The sequence below is a fragment of the Ammodytes marinus genome, assembly GCF_949987685.1.
Source record: "Ammodytes marinus genome assembly, chromosome: 9".
Lineage (NCBI taxonomy): Eukaryota > Metazoa > Chordata > Actinopteri > Uranoscopiformes > Ammodytidae > Ammodytes > Ammodytes marinus.
In genome coordinates this window covers 12,140,560-12,157,597 of record NC_137213.1, presented here as the reverse complement: position 1 = coordinate 12,157,597, position 17,038 = coordinate 12,140,560, and the positions used below count along the sequence as shown (strand labels likewise).

The 17,038-nt window shown below is 40.3% G+C and overlaps 1 protein-coding gene across 1 annotated transcript in view; it reads left to right on the top strand.

The window, feature by feature from the left end:
• The window catches only part of LOC307255345 (retinal-specific phospholipid-transporting ATPase ABCA4-like), a gene marked incomplete at both ends in the record, with an annotated part of 36,722 nt that extends 23,292 nt beyond the window's left edge, over positions 1-13,430 (top strand). Inside the window, 27 exons of the mRNA XM_080034026.1 lie at positions 106-287; positions 475-580; positions 1,095-1,300; positions 1,773-1,830; positions 2,065-2,124; positions 2,612-2,781; positions 2,905-3,029; positions 3,183-3,281; positions 3,881-4,162; positions 4,757-4,789; positions 4,895-5,000; positions 5,085-5,159; positions 5,494-5,663; positions 6,135-6,312; positions 6,574-6,689; positions 7,040-7,187; positions 7,885-8,008; positions 8,320-8,449; positions 8,633-8,753; positions 9,068-9,130; positions 9,472-9,578; positions 10,692-10,833; positions 11,302-11,436; positions 11,750-11,853; positions 12,041-12,133; positions 12,584-12,833; positions 13,326-13,430. Of these exons, the coding sequence (XP_079890152.1) occupies positions 106-287; positions 475-580; positions 1,095-1,300; positions 1,773-1,830; positions 2,065-2,124; positions 2,612-2,781; positions 2,905-3,029; positions 3,183-3,281; positions 3,881-4,162; positions 4,757-4,789; positions 4,895-5,000; positions 5,085-5,159; positions 5,494-5,663; positions 6,135-6,312; positions 6,574-6,689; positions 7,040-7,187; positions 7,885-8,008; positions 8,320-8,449; positions 8,633-8,753; positions 9,068-9,130; positions 9,472-9,578; positions 10,692-10,833; positions 11,302-11,436; positions 11,750-11,853; positions 12,041-12,133; positions 12,584-12,833; positions 13,326-13,430 (3,488 nt within the window). The remainder of the gene's footprint in view (positions 1-105; positions 288-474; positions 581-1,094; positions 1,301-1,772; positions 1,831-2,064; positions 2,125-2,611; positions 2,782-2,904; positions 3,030-3,182; positions 3,282-3,880; positions 4,163-4,756; positions 4,790-4,894; positions 5,001-5,084; positions 5,160-5,493; positions 5,664-6,134; positions 6,313-6,573; positions 6,690-7,039; positions 7,188-7,884; positions 8,009-8,319; positions 8,450-8,632; positions 8,754-9,067; positions 9,131-9,471; positions 9,579-10,691; positions 10,834-11,301; positions 11,437-11,749; positions 11,854-12,040; positions 12,134-12,583; positions 12,834-13,325) is intronic.
• Positions 13,431-17,038: the final 3,608 nt, after the last annotated feature.

Sequence of the window (17,038 nt, the reverse complement as noted above, 5' to 3'; positions counted from 1 at the left end):
CTTTTTGTAGAATGTAGAATGGGCTGAAATGTTTCTTTGATTCAGATGGCATGGGCAATAAAAAAAAGCAATCCAATTTAAAAGCTGGGACCCCTTTGTGTGCAGGGCGGACGGTGATTCTGTCCACTCATCACATGGACGAGGCCGACCTGCTTAGCGACCGAATCGCCATCATCTCTAAAGGGGAACTGCACTGCTGTGGATCGCCCCTCTTCCTCAAGACATGCTTCGGTGTCGGATTCTACCTGACACTAGTACGCCGTAGGAAAGACATCAAGAAAAGGGAGGTAAGTTTGACCTTTTTAGACCAGAAAAATCAGCCAGAAACCAAGTGGTTAATGTGAATTATTATTCTGTCACAGAAGCACAGAAGAGAATATTTGCTATTCTTCCTTTTAAAGTGTCACTTTTCTGACAAGATCTTTGAATTGGTAAAAGGTATATTTTCCTTTGTTTTTTTGCTGTTTCCATCAGAATGATTGCGACTGCGCCTCTGACTGCTCCTGTAGCTGCTCCATCTGTACCAAATACAAGGAAGAGTCTCAGAACCAGTCCCAGCAAATAGACAAAGTCCTGGATGGTTAGTGTCAAGTGTATATTACATTTTTATTTTGAGATGTTTCCCCTCTGTATTTGTGCATGTGCATCGACAAAATAGGTTTTTCAGGGCCTTTAAGTAAATGAGTATGACATGCATGGGTGTGTCTGTGTGTGTTTGCATGCATACATGCATGCATGCGTGCGCCTGCGTGGGTGCACTGGTCGATGCTCTTATATGACTTACCCAGTTCTCTAAGTTGTACAACAGTCAGACACTGAAAAACATTATTGTTTCACATTTATAATTTGGTGGTGATATAAAACCAAGTGTCTGCTCCTCCTAATTCTGCCTCGGGACACATTAGCTGCAATGATTGAAGCCCAAATTACTTCAGGCATTTTAGTGCTGGAATAATAGTGTTTGTTTTGTGTTTCTTGCCATAATAAGCAATTTCCCTTCATATGTACTGCTATTTTTGGTAACACGATTTTATAATAATTTTTCCATATTTAACATTATCTCCATAAATGATGGTTTTGTGTCTCCTTACCAGGGGACATAGACAGCATCACTAGCCTCATCCACCACCATGTACCAGAGGCCAAGCTGATTGAGGCGATAGGCCAGGAGCTGACCTACCTACTCCCCAATAAAGGCTTCAAACATCGGGCCTACGCCAGTCTGTTCCGAGAGCTGGAGGAGACACTCACTGACATGGGCCTCAGCAGCTTCGGCATCTCTGACACGTCCCTGGAGGAGGTAGGGACATCGCCGTGTTGACGTCACATACAACTTGTTCCATGTGTTAATGCTGCATTTACTCTGTATGAAAAATATGGTAAATAGGAATTTCCAGAATATAACATCAGACAACTTTAGAAAAGTTTTGATTTCATGATGAACCTTGATTTATTTTTAAATTAGTTAAATTTTTTTTATGAATTTCAACAACAAATTTAATGTGATGGATCCTTGATTTTCATTTTCAATTATCACTCTTATCAACCGAAACCGGACGATTTTTAATGATAAATAGACTTTTTGTGGCAACATTTTAACTGTGTCTAAGAAATGCACACTTAACATGAAGGTAGCATTTTTGCCCTGTCCACATCTGAAAACATTCAAGCAAGAGTCCTAATAAAGGAAAATAATGTAAAAATTAAAATGACCAGATTACTTTTTAAAAAGTTTTGAAAGTTTAAGGAAGTTATTTTTATTCTTCCCCCAGATTTTCATAAAGGTCACCGCAGATGGAGAAGCAGCGAATAATGCCAATAACATTCCTGGTAAATACCACCACTGCTGACCTTTTCCTGGAATTGAATCTCTGACCCGTTGCCCCTGTCTCTATGACGTGGTGTAGATCCATGTGCTGTTATTGTTGAGATTTCCCTAACTTTAACTTTAGCTACTCGTCTTGTATTTACATGTGCTGTGGTTTGTCAATTGTTCTTTTTAACCCTTTAGTTTGTGTGTGTGTGTGTGTGTTTTGTGTCTCACCTGTATGCTCCCACCACTAGAACAGTGGAGATTACAGCGGAGAAAAGAATACAACACTATTGGTGTAGAGGGAGATGAAGGTCAGCGCATTGAGAGCCATCAGAATTCATGCATTTTAAGCTTTTTTATCGACTCTATAGGAATTGGGTCAATCAGCATGTGCAAGAATCTTTTTTTGTTACTTAAATTCAAAGTTTTTAACCTGGGATGTTGTGTCATACCAGAAAAGTAGTAACAGTATTCTAAGTTCCAAAAAATGTATGTGACTTCATTATTTGCAATAATTCACCTGATCCAGAGGGTCGAGAGCAGCTTTTGAACGGCTTGTACATTTATAAACAAAGCAGGGATTATCTGGCTATTCTTAGTCTTTATTGAGACAGCTTTTTCTGCTTGCTTGCTTGTTCTTTTCTAGCACATCAATGCTTCAAATTCCAACATCTCATGATTTATTTGTCAGCTTCTTAGAAAAATCAGAACGAGTTTTGATGCCTCGCTCAGTGGACTCCAAGTCCTTTGTAGATATTTTATCATCACATTTGGTCATAATTTTTTTGGTCATCACAGAACATAACGGTGTGAAGCAGAATGGCGTTACCCATGGTGCATCAGACAGCAGTGCAGGGAAGGGCTCCAGGCAGGTGAAAGGGACCAAACTGATCCTGAAGCAGTTCCACGCGCTGCTGGTCAAGAGGTTTCACCACGCCATAAGAAGCTACAAAGACTTCCTGGCACAGGTACAGAGATGCAGCCATGGGTGTACTGGTGGCTTACTGTTGACGTGAAGTGTTTACAGTTGGACTATATGATGTATGTATCTAATGTATCTGATGTATCTAATAACTTTTTGGCGCTTCCAGATTGTCCTTCCAGCCAGCTTTGTCCTTGTAGCTCTGATCTTCACCATGGTGGTTCCTCCGTTTGGAGAGTATCCCGGTCTGACACTGACTCCCTGGATGTACGGACAACAGTTCACCTTCTTCAGGTCAGAACTCAATGCAAACACTGGGAGACACGAACTTCAGATACACACATAGTCAAGTACCATATAAACACTGAAGCACAACAAATTATTATTGCTTATATCTCCTCAGTCAGTGGATTTAACTTGACTTTCTTCTTCATATTCCCTATGTAGTAACGAGCAACCGTTTGACCCCAAAATGAAACGCTTCGTAGAGAGCCTTCTGAACAGACCGGGCTTGGGGACACGCTGCATGGGAGGAGAACCACTAGGGTGAGCTTTGAACACAACAGCAGTATACTCTATAACATTATCATTCAGGCCTGGTGACATATTTATCCCAGAAGATATTATTGTTATTATTGAGAGTCTTTCTACAATAAGATTTATCAGCAGCATCAAAAAAAGTCACCAAGTAGAATTACATCATAAGAGTGACATATGCAGAGTATTGCAAACTGACAATTTATTTGGAAAAAGAGTGTATAAACACTCATGATAGAAAACCTGGTCAAAACCCAGTCATTTTCATTGAAGGAGGTCAGAAACAAACATGTAATAAATGATGCAATAGCCATACTGTATAAAATGTACATGATAAATACTACACCTACTACATTAGTAAAAAAATGTAAAGATAATTTTTTGGCATTTTCAAGCTGTATTGGACTGTACAGAGTTGAAATGGGGAGACATAGAGACAGGGGGGATGACATGCAGTAAGGGTCCACGGGTCGGATTTGAACCCGCGACCACTGCAACGAAAGCCAGAGCTGACATGGTACGCGCTCTATCCACTACACGCCACCGGAGCGCCCCAACCTATTAGTAACATTTAACCTTCTTGCATTTCTCCACCTTTGTCCGTACAGATTGACCTGTAGTAACAACACATCAGATTGGGAGTACCCTGACGTCCCCCCTGAGGTCAGCAGTCTGCTACAGAGTCCTGAGTGGAGCCAAGTGAACCCGTCTCCGTCCTGCCAGTGCAGCAGCAGTAAGAAGCTCACCATGATGCCCATCTGTCCGGCCGGAGCAGGAGGTCTGCCCCCACGCCAACGACAAGAAGTCACCGGAGACACAATGCTGGACCTGACAGAGAGGAACATCTCTGACTTCCTGGTTAAAACCTATCCCGACCTCATCAGAGCCAGGTGGGTTTGAATTAGGGCTGTGCTAAAAAAAAAAATCAATACAGCCATATCGTCGTGATATTTATTTTTACGATTTTGTATCGTTTTCCAGCTCCAAATTGTAATTAAAAAAAAAAGATTTTATATTTCAAACGGGTTGTGAATAACATCCTCCGCTCCTGTGGATGTTGCAGCATGGCTAGTTGTTGTGAATTGCCAGGTTTTGATTACAACATTTTAATTCAATTGTTTTGACTCAATTTGTCAGTTGAATTATCAAGACAATATAATGTGGTGTATTAAGACCACCCAGATTGTAAACAGCAACTTTTTTAATATTTTCAGTGAACTATGTCGAATATTGAAATATATTGCAATATTTATTATATCGCAATGTAATGGGCTCAAGTAAAAAATGTGTTTACGGTGATGAAAAAGACTCCAAGACTCTTCAGATGATGATGCTGCATACTAACACACTGAACAATCTTCTTCGAGCTTTATTGAAATGCTATTTCAAACTTGCTCTGTAAATCATTTTGTTTGACCACTTTTGATAACCACATTCAAATAATTACGGCTCGGCTTGATTCAATTCTGCATTTCATTCCACAGTTTGAAGAGCAAATACTGGGTGAATGAACAAAGGTAATAACTTGCACTCTATTTCTGTGCATCTTTTACTATCAGACTTCTTCCCCCCTCTTACGTAGCTGATGTGGGAGTCTGACTTTTAATATTCTCTGTCATTAGATATGGAGGTCTGTCGGTAGGAGGACAGCTTCCCATCCTGGACGTCGACCCCAACAATATCCAGAGGGTTTTCCGCCAAATAGGACAAATGCTCAACATCACAGGGGTACGCATGTTCTTTGTTCACAAGAGTTTTGCGTAAATCCCATTAAGTCACTTTATACAGTAACTGAGCATTTTCCATTCACAGGGCCACTATTCTCAACTGGCACTGAGGGACATTGGTTCATTCTTACGATACATGGAGAGTGAATTCAACGTAAAGGTAGATGTTGTATAAATAGAGACTTTTATTTTTTTCTAAAAGTAGCAATACAAGAAAGTGGCAGAAATGATGTGCCAAGCAAAGACTCATTGTTGCTTCTCTAACGCCTACTGCTAGAACTTTGCTTTTAAGTTACAATGTTTTTCCCTTCTGTGAAATCTGTTCATATCACAGGGACGTTGACTGAATGCTCTTAAGTGCTGGCTTTAATAGCTTTGCTTTCCAGTTGAAGTGTCGTGGGTTTTTACAGCATATAAGGGCGGCCAGCATGTGGGCCCCTATATAATCAAGTGGTCTTAAGATGTGTTCAATTATATGTGCTGCTCTCTTTAAGGTATGGTACAATAACAAAGGCTGGCACGCCATGGTGGCCTTCATGAATGTGGCCAATAACGCCATTCTGCGGGCCTTCCTGCCTCCTTCCGCCGCACCTGTGGAGTACGGCATCACCGCAATCAACCACCCACTCAACCTCACCAAAGAGCAGCTTTCAGAAGTCACAGTGTGAGTCATTTGCTTTCAAAAGAATAGTTTTGCAAGTATTTGTCTGCACTTCAAAGAGAATATTTTTTATATAAAAGGTTACACATAGGCTTGTGAGAAGCCTTTGAAAACGGGGTGATTTTCGCGATATCACAAGATCACTTTTGTTTTGTCATGTTAACAAGATAATAAACTCCTGATCTTGAGATGATGGCATTTGATATCATAAGTAATAAGAGTAAACAACCTTCTGTTGTGAGAAAAAACAAGCTTTATTTTTCTCGGGATCAAGAGATAGAGGCTTTAAAAAATGTTTTGCCATCACACCAAGGCCATTCTTGGCTTCCGAGATTGTATTTTTTGTTGGTATTTGTTGGCTTTCTTCTGTACTTGCACCATCCCTAAAAATAATAACATGATCTATCTTTCATAGACATTACATTCCCAGACCAGAATGTAACTTACAAAGTATGTCTGTATCTTCCTTTCCAGGTTGACCACTTCAGTAGACGCGGTTGTGGCTATCTGTGTTATCTTCGCCATGTCCTTCATCCCTGCCAGCTTCGTCCTCTACCTCATCCAGGAGCGTGTGACTAAAGCCAAGCACCTGCAGTTTGTCAGCGGGGTCAGCCCTCTAGTTTACTGGGTCACCAACTTCTTCTGGGACATGGTGAGTCAAACAGGGTTGGACCCAATGTACTATGTGCATTCTCCTAGTAATTGATTTTAACAAATATTTCAAATAATTCTTAAGCAATAAAAACTTTTATTGACAAGTCCATATTTGTGGATATAAACTCAACTTCAGACTGATAGATGTTATGGATTGTTCTTGTTAGTCAATGTGTTTTTAACGTCTGTTTTTTTCCCCTGTTGTTATTGATTTTTCTATTCATTATCTCATGTGAATGCTTTTTTTCTATACCCCTAGATTAACTATACTCTCAGCACTGCATTAGTGGTTGGCATTTTCATGGCTTTTAACAAAAAATGTTACACATCGCCTTCCAACCTGCCAGCATTGATAGCACTTCTCCTCCTATACGGGTAAGGCTTTGTTTAATTTGGTTCAGTTTTGTGTGTTTCAGTCAAAAAATTAAAAGCAATAACATAATAAAAGAATATGAGGAAGAAACTGAGACAGAGTGGGTGTATTATTATCAAAGTGTGAGCGCATGCACCCAAAGGAACTCATTAAGATATCGCTCCTCTAAACAAAAAACTAATTCATAACTGAATTAATGGAACTCGATAACAACAACAACACAATTAAACAACAAATACATTCATAACAAAATAAGCAAAATGCATAGATCACATGATCAGAAAATGAGAGAAAAATGACTCTGGAATTGGAATTGTCTTTGAAATATTTCTCTTTTTTTCTTGTCTCCTAGGTGGTCAGTGACACCCATGATGTATCCCATGTCGTACATATTCAACATCCCCAGCACTGCATATGTGTCCCTGTCCTGCATCAACCTGTTCATAGGCATTAACAGCAGCGCCATCACCTTCATCCTGGAGCTTTTCGAAAACAATCGGGTAAGGACATTTACTAAAGGTTACGAAGATCTTTCATGAAAAAACTCTCCTTTCCACACACAGCTAAGGCAATTAATCATAATTTTTATTTTTTTTATTTAACCTTTATTTTTCCAGATAAAACATTAAGAACAGTTTCTTATTTACAATATTGATCTGGTCCAAGAGGCCCCACTAGGAGTACAGGTATAAATAACAAATACACAAGCATGACTCACTTAGACAAATATAAAACGGATGTACAAATGCACAGCCTATGTACAGTAACAAATAATCTTAGCCTTTATATGTCACCGCAATGACTTATACTTGAATTATTACTCATTTTATTTCACTTTAATTGAGCAGTTTCCACTTATTTTTTTTGTCCTTTCATTCAGCAATATTGTAGAGCCGTGGCATGTTTTACAGTTTTTCTGTAGAAAATGTCAAGACTTATAACAAGCCATCGGGGGCACAGAGGCCGACTGACGAGTTGCATCGATGAGTAAATGTACAGTTTAAAGCAGTATTGACTTTTGGCACCCGGGAGCAGCAGAACAGGCTGTTAATACAAGATCGAAATATTATAACCTTGAAAAGTAGCAAAGAAATGTCTGTATACACATTCAGCAGACATGGAGTAAAATAAGCATTCATTTGGAATTCTGTTCCTGTGTGTGTGTGTGTGTGTGTGTGTGTGTGTGTGTGTTGCCAGTCTTTGCTGATATTCAACGAGTGGCTAAAGAAAGGCCTGCTGGTGCTCCCTCACTTCTGCCTGGGGCGAGGACTGATAGACATGGCCATGAACCAGGCAGTCACTGATGTGTATGCAAGATTTGGTAAGTACAAGTTTCCATGTAGCACAATTTCCATCATTCAAATAATTATAATAATAGCATTCTACATAGATTTGAGATCGGAATGGTTGACTATTACCCAAGTTGTTCCATTTGTAATCAAAGTTCCATAGATTATACTTTATTTCACAAAATACATTTTTTGTGAGAAATAAACAACCCAAAACTATTCAGTTATCGCTGTCCTGGCTATCTGTGAAATGATGTTTAAAGAGCTTGTGACATGGAAATAAATACTGACTTTGTACTGACTGAACAAACTTTTAAATTAAGACCATGTCTCTTGTTTTCAGGCGAAGAGTTCACACAGAGCCCTTTCCGGTGGGACTTTGTGGGGAAGAATATTGCTTTCATGGCGGTGGAAGGCTTTGTCTACTTTACTCTCAATATTCTGATCCAGTACCGCTTCTTCGTGGATCACTGGTAAGAGACCAGTTTACATACAAAGCATTTCAAGCTCCTTGTTTCACCATTATCTCTGAACCCCTTCCTTAGAAACTTTAAACAGGAAAATACTTTCACAAAACTCTCACGCATTAACAAATAAAATGCAGCTTTGTTTTACTAGATGCGTCTCCACAAAGTATTTTTTCTTGCATCCTTCAGGTTCACAGACAACAGGCTGACGTCTTTACGAGATGAGGATGAGGACGTGGCAGAAGAGAGGCTGAGAATCTACGAGGGAGGGAGCAAGACAGACATCCTTCAGATCAGAGACCTGTGCAAGGTGACAGTCACTGACTCCACCATTAACTGTAACGTCATTGTGAAATCTCAATTTTTTTATTCGCCAAAGGAAGAAAGGATAAAAGGGAATTAATGTGTATATAATGTGTAAACATTCAAGTGCAGTAAATAATTCCATGCTAAAGACAATATATGCAGGCATACTATTGCTGCAGAAAAAACAAATCTGGTATGTAGCCTATGTATTTTTTTTTTCATACTGCTTCCTTTTTTTTCTTTTTTACCATTATTGTTTATAAAGTACTTCACAGATTGACTCGCTCATTATTTGTTCCCCTGCCTTTCTCTGCACAGACGTATGTGGGCAGGAAGAGGGCAGCTGTGGACCGGATTTGTCTGGGTGTCCCCGCAGGAGAGGTAACGTAACTAACTACTGCCTTTTTCTTCTGTTACTCACGTTTTTCTCTTTTCGTGTTCAGTCAAGTCAACACTACACATTCAGTAGCTGCCATAGATATGCAGATAACATGCAGCAGTAGCCTTAATACTAATATTTGGGTGTGTGTGTGATATTTCTGTTCTAATGTCCTCAAGTTGCCTATGAATAGAAACAAAGCTATTTAGAGAAATGTAGAGTTGTAGAATAGTCATTCTCTGCATTAGTGGTGTACATACAGTACGTTACAGCGTTTTACCTCTAGTATTTTAGCAGAATGTGTCCACGCATCGAGAGCTTGATTGTCTTTTTGTCCACTTAGTGTTTCGGCCTCTTGGGAGTTAATGGAGCTGGGAAGACGACGACCTTCAAAATGCTGACTGGTGACTGTGATGTGAGCTCTGGGGAGGCTGCTGTGGCTGGTTACAGGTACATAAAGAGCGCTCAGAAAAGCCCCTGGTCGATCAAGCACAAACTCTGTTCAGGGGCTCGATCAGGTGGTATTTGTCTTCTGTGTGTGTGTCTGTGTGTCTGTGTGTCTGTGCGTCTGTTTCTCTTTTGGTTTATCCTGCCCACAGTTCCAGATGAGAGAAAACCCGAAACAGTCCAATGAGTTAGAAAGTTTGCACAGGGGAAGGTCAATCTGTCATTACTCTGTTTGACACTAGCTGACTATAAAACCAACACATCGCACCTAGGCTTGATTGGCAATTGTTTTTTTTGTTTTTTTGTTTGCCTCAAATACATTTTTCTTGTGGGGTTTTACTGCAAACATCATTTTGGTGACAATATCATATTTGTTATATATATTTCATTACAACTTTTTGAAGATTCACAATCTTCTTTCTCAGAATTACTATCAGGTTGAAAAAGCCCCATAAACTGCATTTGCGTCATTGTTTAACACTACATTTTCAAAATCCATAAAATGATGGGTTAATATGTCTTTATACCAAACATGTATTACTGTGACTCCTTGAAGATACAGCAAAATGTGCTCGTATGCCTTCCTCACAGGATAAGGTCTCAGGGTGGACTTGATATAGGATCAATTTAACCAAACAGACCATTTTATCTTGGGTTGTTTGATTTAAATCCTAAGGTGAAAAGTATCACGTACTTAAACAAAATCAATAAAACAGTAGTAATACAACAGGTTTATTTATCACAAGTGTGTATTTATTCCTGTATATTTCCTGATCCCATAGATTTAGTATCTAGGGACCCTTAGAGAAGGGGAGCCTGACCCCCATGTTGGAAACACAGATCTACTTTATGGCTGTAATCACTTGTCACTTGACACTTGTCCAATAAATTAATACATCTTATCTTCAACAAGATTAAATGCCCTTTTTGTATAGTTTTGTTCAGCTGTTTTTCATAATTGCAATCAGGGGAATCAGCTTCATCTGAGCTCTAGTACCGATTTGAATAATGTCTTTAACCCCCGCTGAGAATAGATTGTTTGGTTTTTCTGATCACACTGTATCCTCTCTATTGGGACACACAGCGTTGAGTGGCACCTTGTGTCTTGTTTTGTAGCATCCTGAATGAGATCCTGGACGTGCACCAGAACATGGGCTACTGCCCACAGTTTGATGCTATTGATGATCTGCTGACTGGCAGGGAGCATCTCTACCTCTACGCCCGGCTCAGAGGGGTTCCTGAGTCAGAAATCCCCAGGGTGAGTTGGACTCCCGCTGCCTTGGATCTTCAAGGATGTTTTATTATTATACTTAATGTACTGCAGTGGGGCTGCCCTGCATGTCAAACTGTATATGTTTCGTTAATTCCGTTTTTGTTTTATACATCGTCTGTTTACTGTTGCTCAATTCGCTGATGTCGCTTAGTCCTTTTACTTTAGCGGTAACATTGGCATAAAAGCCTCAGTTTAGTATTTAGTATAGTGCGTAACCTTTTCGTAGTAATGAATGTCGTTTACATTCAAGCCATTGCTAAATGAGTTGACACAAAGTTCATTGAGCCTATGCACGACCCCCGAAGGCTTACCTCATGTATGTGCCGACAGTGTTTGTTGTTGTAATTACTCAGAATTCCTCATGGGGGCAACAGAAGTTACGCACTATTGCTTTAAAAAAAGGGTTTGCCCATCCTCAAAATATATACACTAATTCCCTCGTCCCCCCTGTAGGTGGCAGAGTGGGGCATCCAGAAGCTGGGACTGACAGAGTACGCAGGCCGCTGTGCAGGGACCTACAGTGGAGGCAACAAGCGCAAACTCTCCACAGCCATCGCCATGATTGGTTGCCCGGCGCTGGTGCTGCTGGTGAGTTGGCCAATGACGGAGAAGCCTTGCACGCCCATTGTTTGGATTTTGGAGGTTTTTATGCGGAGGATTTATCAATGAAATGGTCCATGGAACCAGATGGGAAGCCATATGGGTTCAGTCAAGCCTGGCCTCGAATGTTTTATACGTTGGCAGGCAACCGCACAGTTCAATTCAAATTGGCATAAATCTGAGATCTTTGCCATATGCTGATGGAGATAAGGATTTGGTCTCTGTTCATTTGGAATTATGTGCGCGGAAAATCAAGTTTGTTTGTGTGTGTGTGTGTGTGTGTGTGTGTGTGTTTGTATAGGACGAGCCCACGACAGGGATGGACCCCCACTCTCGACGCTTTCTGTGGAACGCCATCATGAGCGTGATTCAGGACGGCAGGGCTGTGGTGCTAACTTCACACAGGTTGGACATCTAATAATGAAATGATTCCATCTGCTGCGGCAGCCGACCAAACATGTTTACCTGTTCTGCCATCAACTGCTGCAATCATGAACAGATTGGCATTTGCTTGATTTTACCATAGAGCTCAGTGAATCATATGGCAGCACTAGAAATAAAGATGGATTAAGGTTGTCGTTTTTTCCACCAGTATGGAGGAGTGTGAGGCCCTATGCACTCGACTGGCCATCATGGTCAATGGGACCTTCAAGTGTCTGGGGACAATCCAGCATCTCAAATACAAGTAAGAGGTTTTTGTTTTTTTAAAGTAGGATTGTAAAGTGCTTTGGCAGTATTTCATTTAATGTTATGATTCCCAACCATTTAAGGTGGAGTCAGTGATTGTTGCTGTATCACTTTTTGTGATTGTGATTTTCACTTTTGTGAGTATCTCATGATCTGCTACCTGTCTGTACTGTGTATATGCAATACACAAATCAAACTGACAGAGCCTAGGCTGTGTATTCAAACTGGATTTATTTTTCAGCGCACACACAATATGAACCGGTAGCGGATCGTGTGGAGATATTCACTGAGATTAATTTTGACAACAGTCGTTCTCCAGAATCACTGACCCACTTGACACCTTAAACACGAGATGAACAAGTTTCCCAGCATCATAATTATAAAAAAAAAAATTCAAATATATTGCGGTAATTGTTTGCTATCTTCACACTGCGTTTCCTGGATCCAGGTTTGGTGACGGCTACGTAGTGACCATGAAAATCAAGTCAGCGAAGGCGGGCTTGTCCCCGGACCTTGCGCCCGTGGAGAGCTTCATGCACAGCAGCTTCCCCGGCTGTGTGCAGAGGGAGAAGCATTACAACACGCTGCAGTACGAGATCGCCTCCTCCTCCCTGGCCAGGATATTCCAGCTGGTGGTGGCCAACAAAGACAGGCTCAGCATAGAAGACTACTCCGTTTCCCAGACAACACTGGACCAGGTACCAATGGACCAAAACAAATGTGACAAATAGTCGCTCATTGTGTTCTTTTTTTTTATAGAGGTGAGGAAATGTGTCCGTGATAACATTTGTGAATCACCTATTGATAACTTACAAAACGATGGTATGAAAGGGGTACTCCCGTGGTGTATTGGGTAGAGTGCGTACTGCCATTTGAGGCTCAGTCCTTATCGCAGAAGACCCAGGTTGGACTCTGGCCCGGGCCCATCTCTGCATGTCATCCCTCTCTCTACCCCATTAAAACTCTGTCACTCCACAACTGTCAAATAAAGGCGGAAATACTGAAAACATTTTTTTTTTTTTATATTACAACAATACAGGACAAAGGAACGCCACCTTGGACTGAATAAGAAAACACATTACACCTTTTTTGCTGCAGATTTACATATAAATAAACTTGTCAATGGTACATTTTCTGTCTTATATAATACAACATTTTTTGTGTGCTGAATCTGTTTGTCTGTTGCGCAGGTGTTTGTCAACTTTGCCAAGCAGCAGACAGCAGAGGACGAGGACGTGACAGTACACAGACGGAAAAAAGTCATCAAGATCTCGCCAGCGCAGAGGAGAACATGAAACATGTCTTGGTGTGTGAATGTACAGAAGGACATGTTAAGTTGTCGCTCTGCTGGCCAGTAATAAAACTGCTTGTTAGAGCAGAGGCACCTGGCCGCTCACCTGCCAAAGTGACAGTCAAGTTTATTGAATTGTGTTATCAATAACCAGGCATGTCTGACCCATTACTCAGACTTGAAATCACATGAGAAACTGATGCAAAACTATTTTGTATCAATATGGGCTTCTTCGTCTGAAACATGGAAAGGAAAGATTGTTTTCTTAGTTTGACTGGCTTGTATACATTTGTACATACTGTATGTGTACTGAATACTTAGAGTCCATAGTAGCAGTATTTTTTTTATATACCTACACTGACGCAAACACCTGAAAAAAAATTAAATTAATATTGGTTAATGCTATTTATTTTTTCCAAAAAAACGTATTTACAATTGCTTTCTTTTCTGTCATTTGCTTTGTACATTGAAGTATTTCATTGTCTGCCATGTTTTCAGACATGTGCCATGTTCTGTTGTTCTCCACTGTCTGAACAAAATGGCACAAAACATACCTCTGGAAGGATCCAATTTGAGGGAAAAACAGGTACTTAGATAAATATATGTGTAGATAAAGAGGAATTATATTTTGTATCTGACCAAATAAAACTCGAACATGCTTTATACTTCATGCTTTTGGCCTGTTGATTCATACCCCATCGTCAGCTCTGAATAAATAAAAAAATACAAATTTCATAATGTAGATTTAAAGCGCCACATTTCTCATATATTTCAGCCATCCATTGCTATTAAGCTGGTCCATTCTGTGCTACTGTAGAAACATGGCAGCCTCTGTGTAGGGTGACCCTGTTTTCGCCAAGTCTGTTAACAAAAATCCCAGTGCATTCTACACACTGCACCTTTAAGGCTACTACAGTAGATGCTACTGTGTGTTATTAAGTGAGTAGAAGAGTTGAAAGGCTGAGAGCCCGTTGACCTAGCATAACTACTCTGACCTCCACTGAAGAGCTTTAGAAGGCTACTACAGGTCAGCGGAGCGGCTGAGAGATAGCTTTGCATTGGAGGCCAAGGCGACTCTGAGTGCTGATTGGCTTGTCACAACCTGGATTTATATTACACACATTCCAATTACTGTTCCTCCTATGGCATGTAGTGAGGGACATTGCCTCAAGCCGCCTACTAGCCTGCATTTCATTGGCTATCTCACAAGAACAGAGGGAGGATAATGCTGGGCAATTCTGAGCTGCTAATGAACTCTCTGGTGTGGCTCTCCTATCCATACGGTCATCTGGATGGAGATGGTGGTGAGCATGACTGGTGCAAAGCAGTCATAGCATACTCTATGGGCTACACGCTGTGAAACGTGATGGTTTGTGTGCTGCTGAATACTAAAAAGAGCTAATTCAAAGATTTTTTTTTGCCACCAGAATCAGAAACCTATTGGATTAGCAAGTATTGCAAATGTGCACAAATGTATATTAGCAACGGTGTGCTTGTATAAGATTAAAACACAACTATAACATTCTTATAAACACTTCTAATTTGTGCATGACAGAATGAAAGACAAAAAAAGGCAAATTGAGTAGCTGTGGAAAAAGAATATATTAATATTGTTTTGATTGGACAATTCTGCTCCACCCGCTACATGCCTGAAATGTGGTAGCATTAATTCGATGAAGTTGAATGAAATGTCAACTTGACAGAAGGACGCCTAAATACACTGGCAGTACACCACAGCGAAAGCAAAGTGAACGTGACCTTTCTATATATTGAACATGCAAATACATCGGATATATTAATTTACTGCTGCTGTGTAAATTATTGACGCTTGAATTAACAGAAAACTGCTTAACTTGCACTACTTCAATCAACCCGGAGAGGTTCAGTCTACTCTATATATACGGCAACACTGCAGTATAGATTCCTGTCTATTATATATGAAGCATGAACATGCCCTGTAAAATACAGATAATCCTATTTTTGCGGGCATGTTATGAATCGGGTATTGAAACACGGTTTTTAGATGAGAGATTTCATGCTCAGGCTCATCTGGTGATGTGCACTGTGGGTGATGGATGAAGCAGGTAATCCCCATTGATGTGAGTGTTCGGAGAAGGAGGATATGAAAGGGTTTTCTTGTTATAACCATAGACTGTATATAAAAGAGCTTATAACATGATAAGCCAATATCCAATATTGCATCAAGAAAACATTCATAGGACATTAAGACAAGAAAAACATGTATGTAAAAATATATTACATGGCCTTGACATGTGAATTATTATATTGCTGTGGGTTGCACTCGTTTTTGTTTGTGCGCCGGCCTATGCAAAAAAAACCATTATCGATTTGGTATCACAGATTGTCTTCGCCAGGACTAGGAATCTATAGCATTCAGTGCAGTGTAACCGCCAAACTGTGTTATCTGACAAGAATAGACAGCCCGCCCCATACGCACAGGGCCAGATAAAGAGACTGACAACAGAGATGATAGTGTGCTGAAATATGCATACCTCTCTCAAAGCATCTCTCTCTCTCTCTCTCTCTCTCTCTCTCTCATAGGACCAAAAGCACAGAGCCATAAACCACTGTCTAAGAACTGCCTACCTACCACATACATTAACGGAACTTCTTCTTCATGCTACATACTTTTGTTTAATGCAAGTAGCTTTAACTGAATTACCTTAACTATCCAGTGCCCAATAGCACATCTCAACCTGGACCAGTGTGAACACTGATTGGGTTAAGACAAAAAACTTCACCAACACGCCTGTAAAAGTTGCCTATAGATCTGAATGCGAACATGATTGTCTGTCTGTCTGTCTGTCTGTCTGTTTGAGCACCCGAATAACCGCCAGCCTTCTAAACTACCAGGTTTTAATGCAACTTCGAACTTTTTCCACTTCACACAAAAAGGAAAGGCATAATTAACACTGCAGTCTCGGCTCACCCTCCCGATCAACACCTGTACTACCTCTGTACCTTCTCATCACATACAGCTCATTGATTCAAGGCTCTTTAAGTCTGCTTTGGATCAGACAGATTGATCCTGAACTCAAAAGTCTCGGGCCTTGATCTATTCAGCGTCTTAGAATTAAAATGTTCTAAAACACTTACATGTAAAAAAACAAATTGGATTTTCCCCCCGGTGTTGACTGCGGGATGCAAACAAATCTGACACGGAGTAATACTGTATCGATTTGTGCTTATTGTTTGCTGTTGAGACAAATACTTCATAGAGCTCGCCCATATAAAAGGTCTGTGAAGATGTTATTAAAATCACGCAAAACAACATATAGAGATCTACTTTTCAGCCTGGTAAAGTGTTGCATAATGTTTATTTTTAATAAATTAGAAGTGTAGAGATTAAAGTTGAAATACAATGTCGGGAAATAACTCAACAGTTAAAGACTGCGGTAAAGATATTGACATATTGGAACTTCCGGAATCAATAACTCATAAGCAAGATGTTATTTAAACACAAACGATGCAGCTTTGTTATCATCATGAGGCAGACAATGGGCTACAAGCTAATTTTCACTGACATGAGACGTCCTCTAAGCTCGACTAATAACATTGCTTAATAAATCACTGGCATACCCCTTCAAGGTT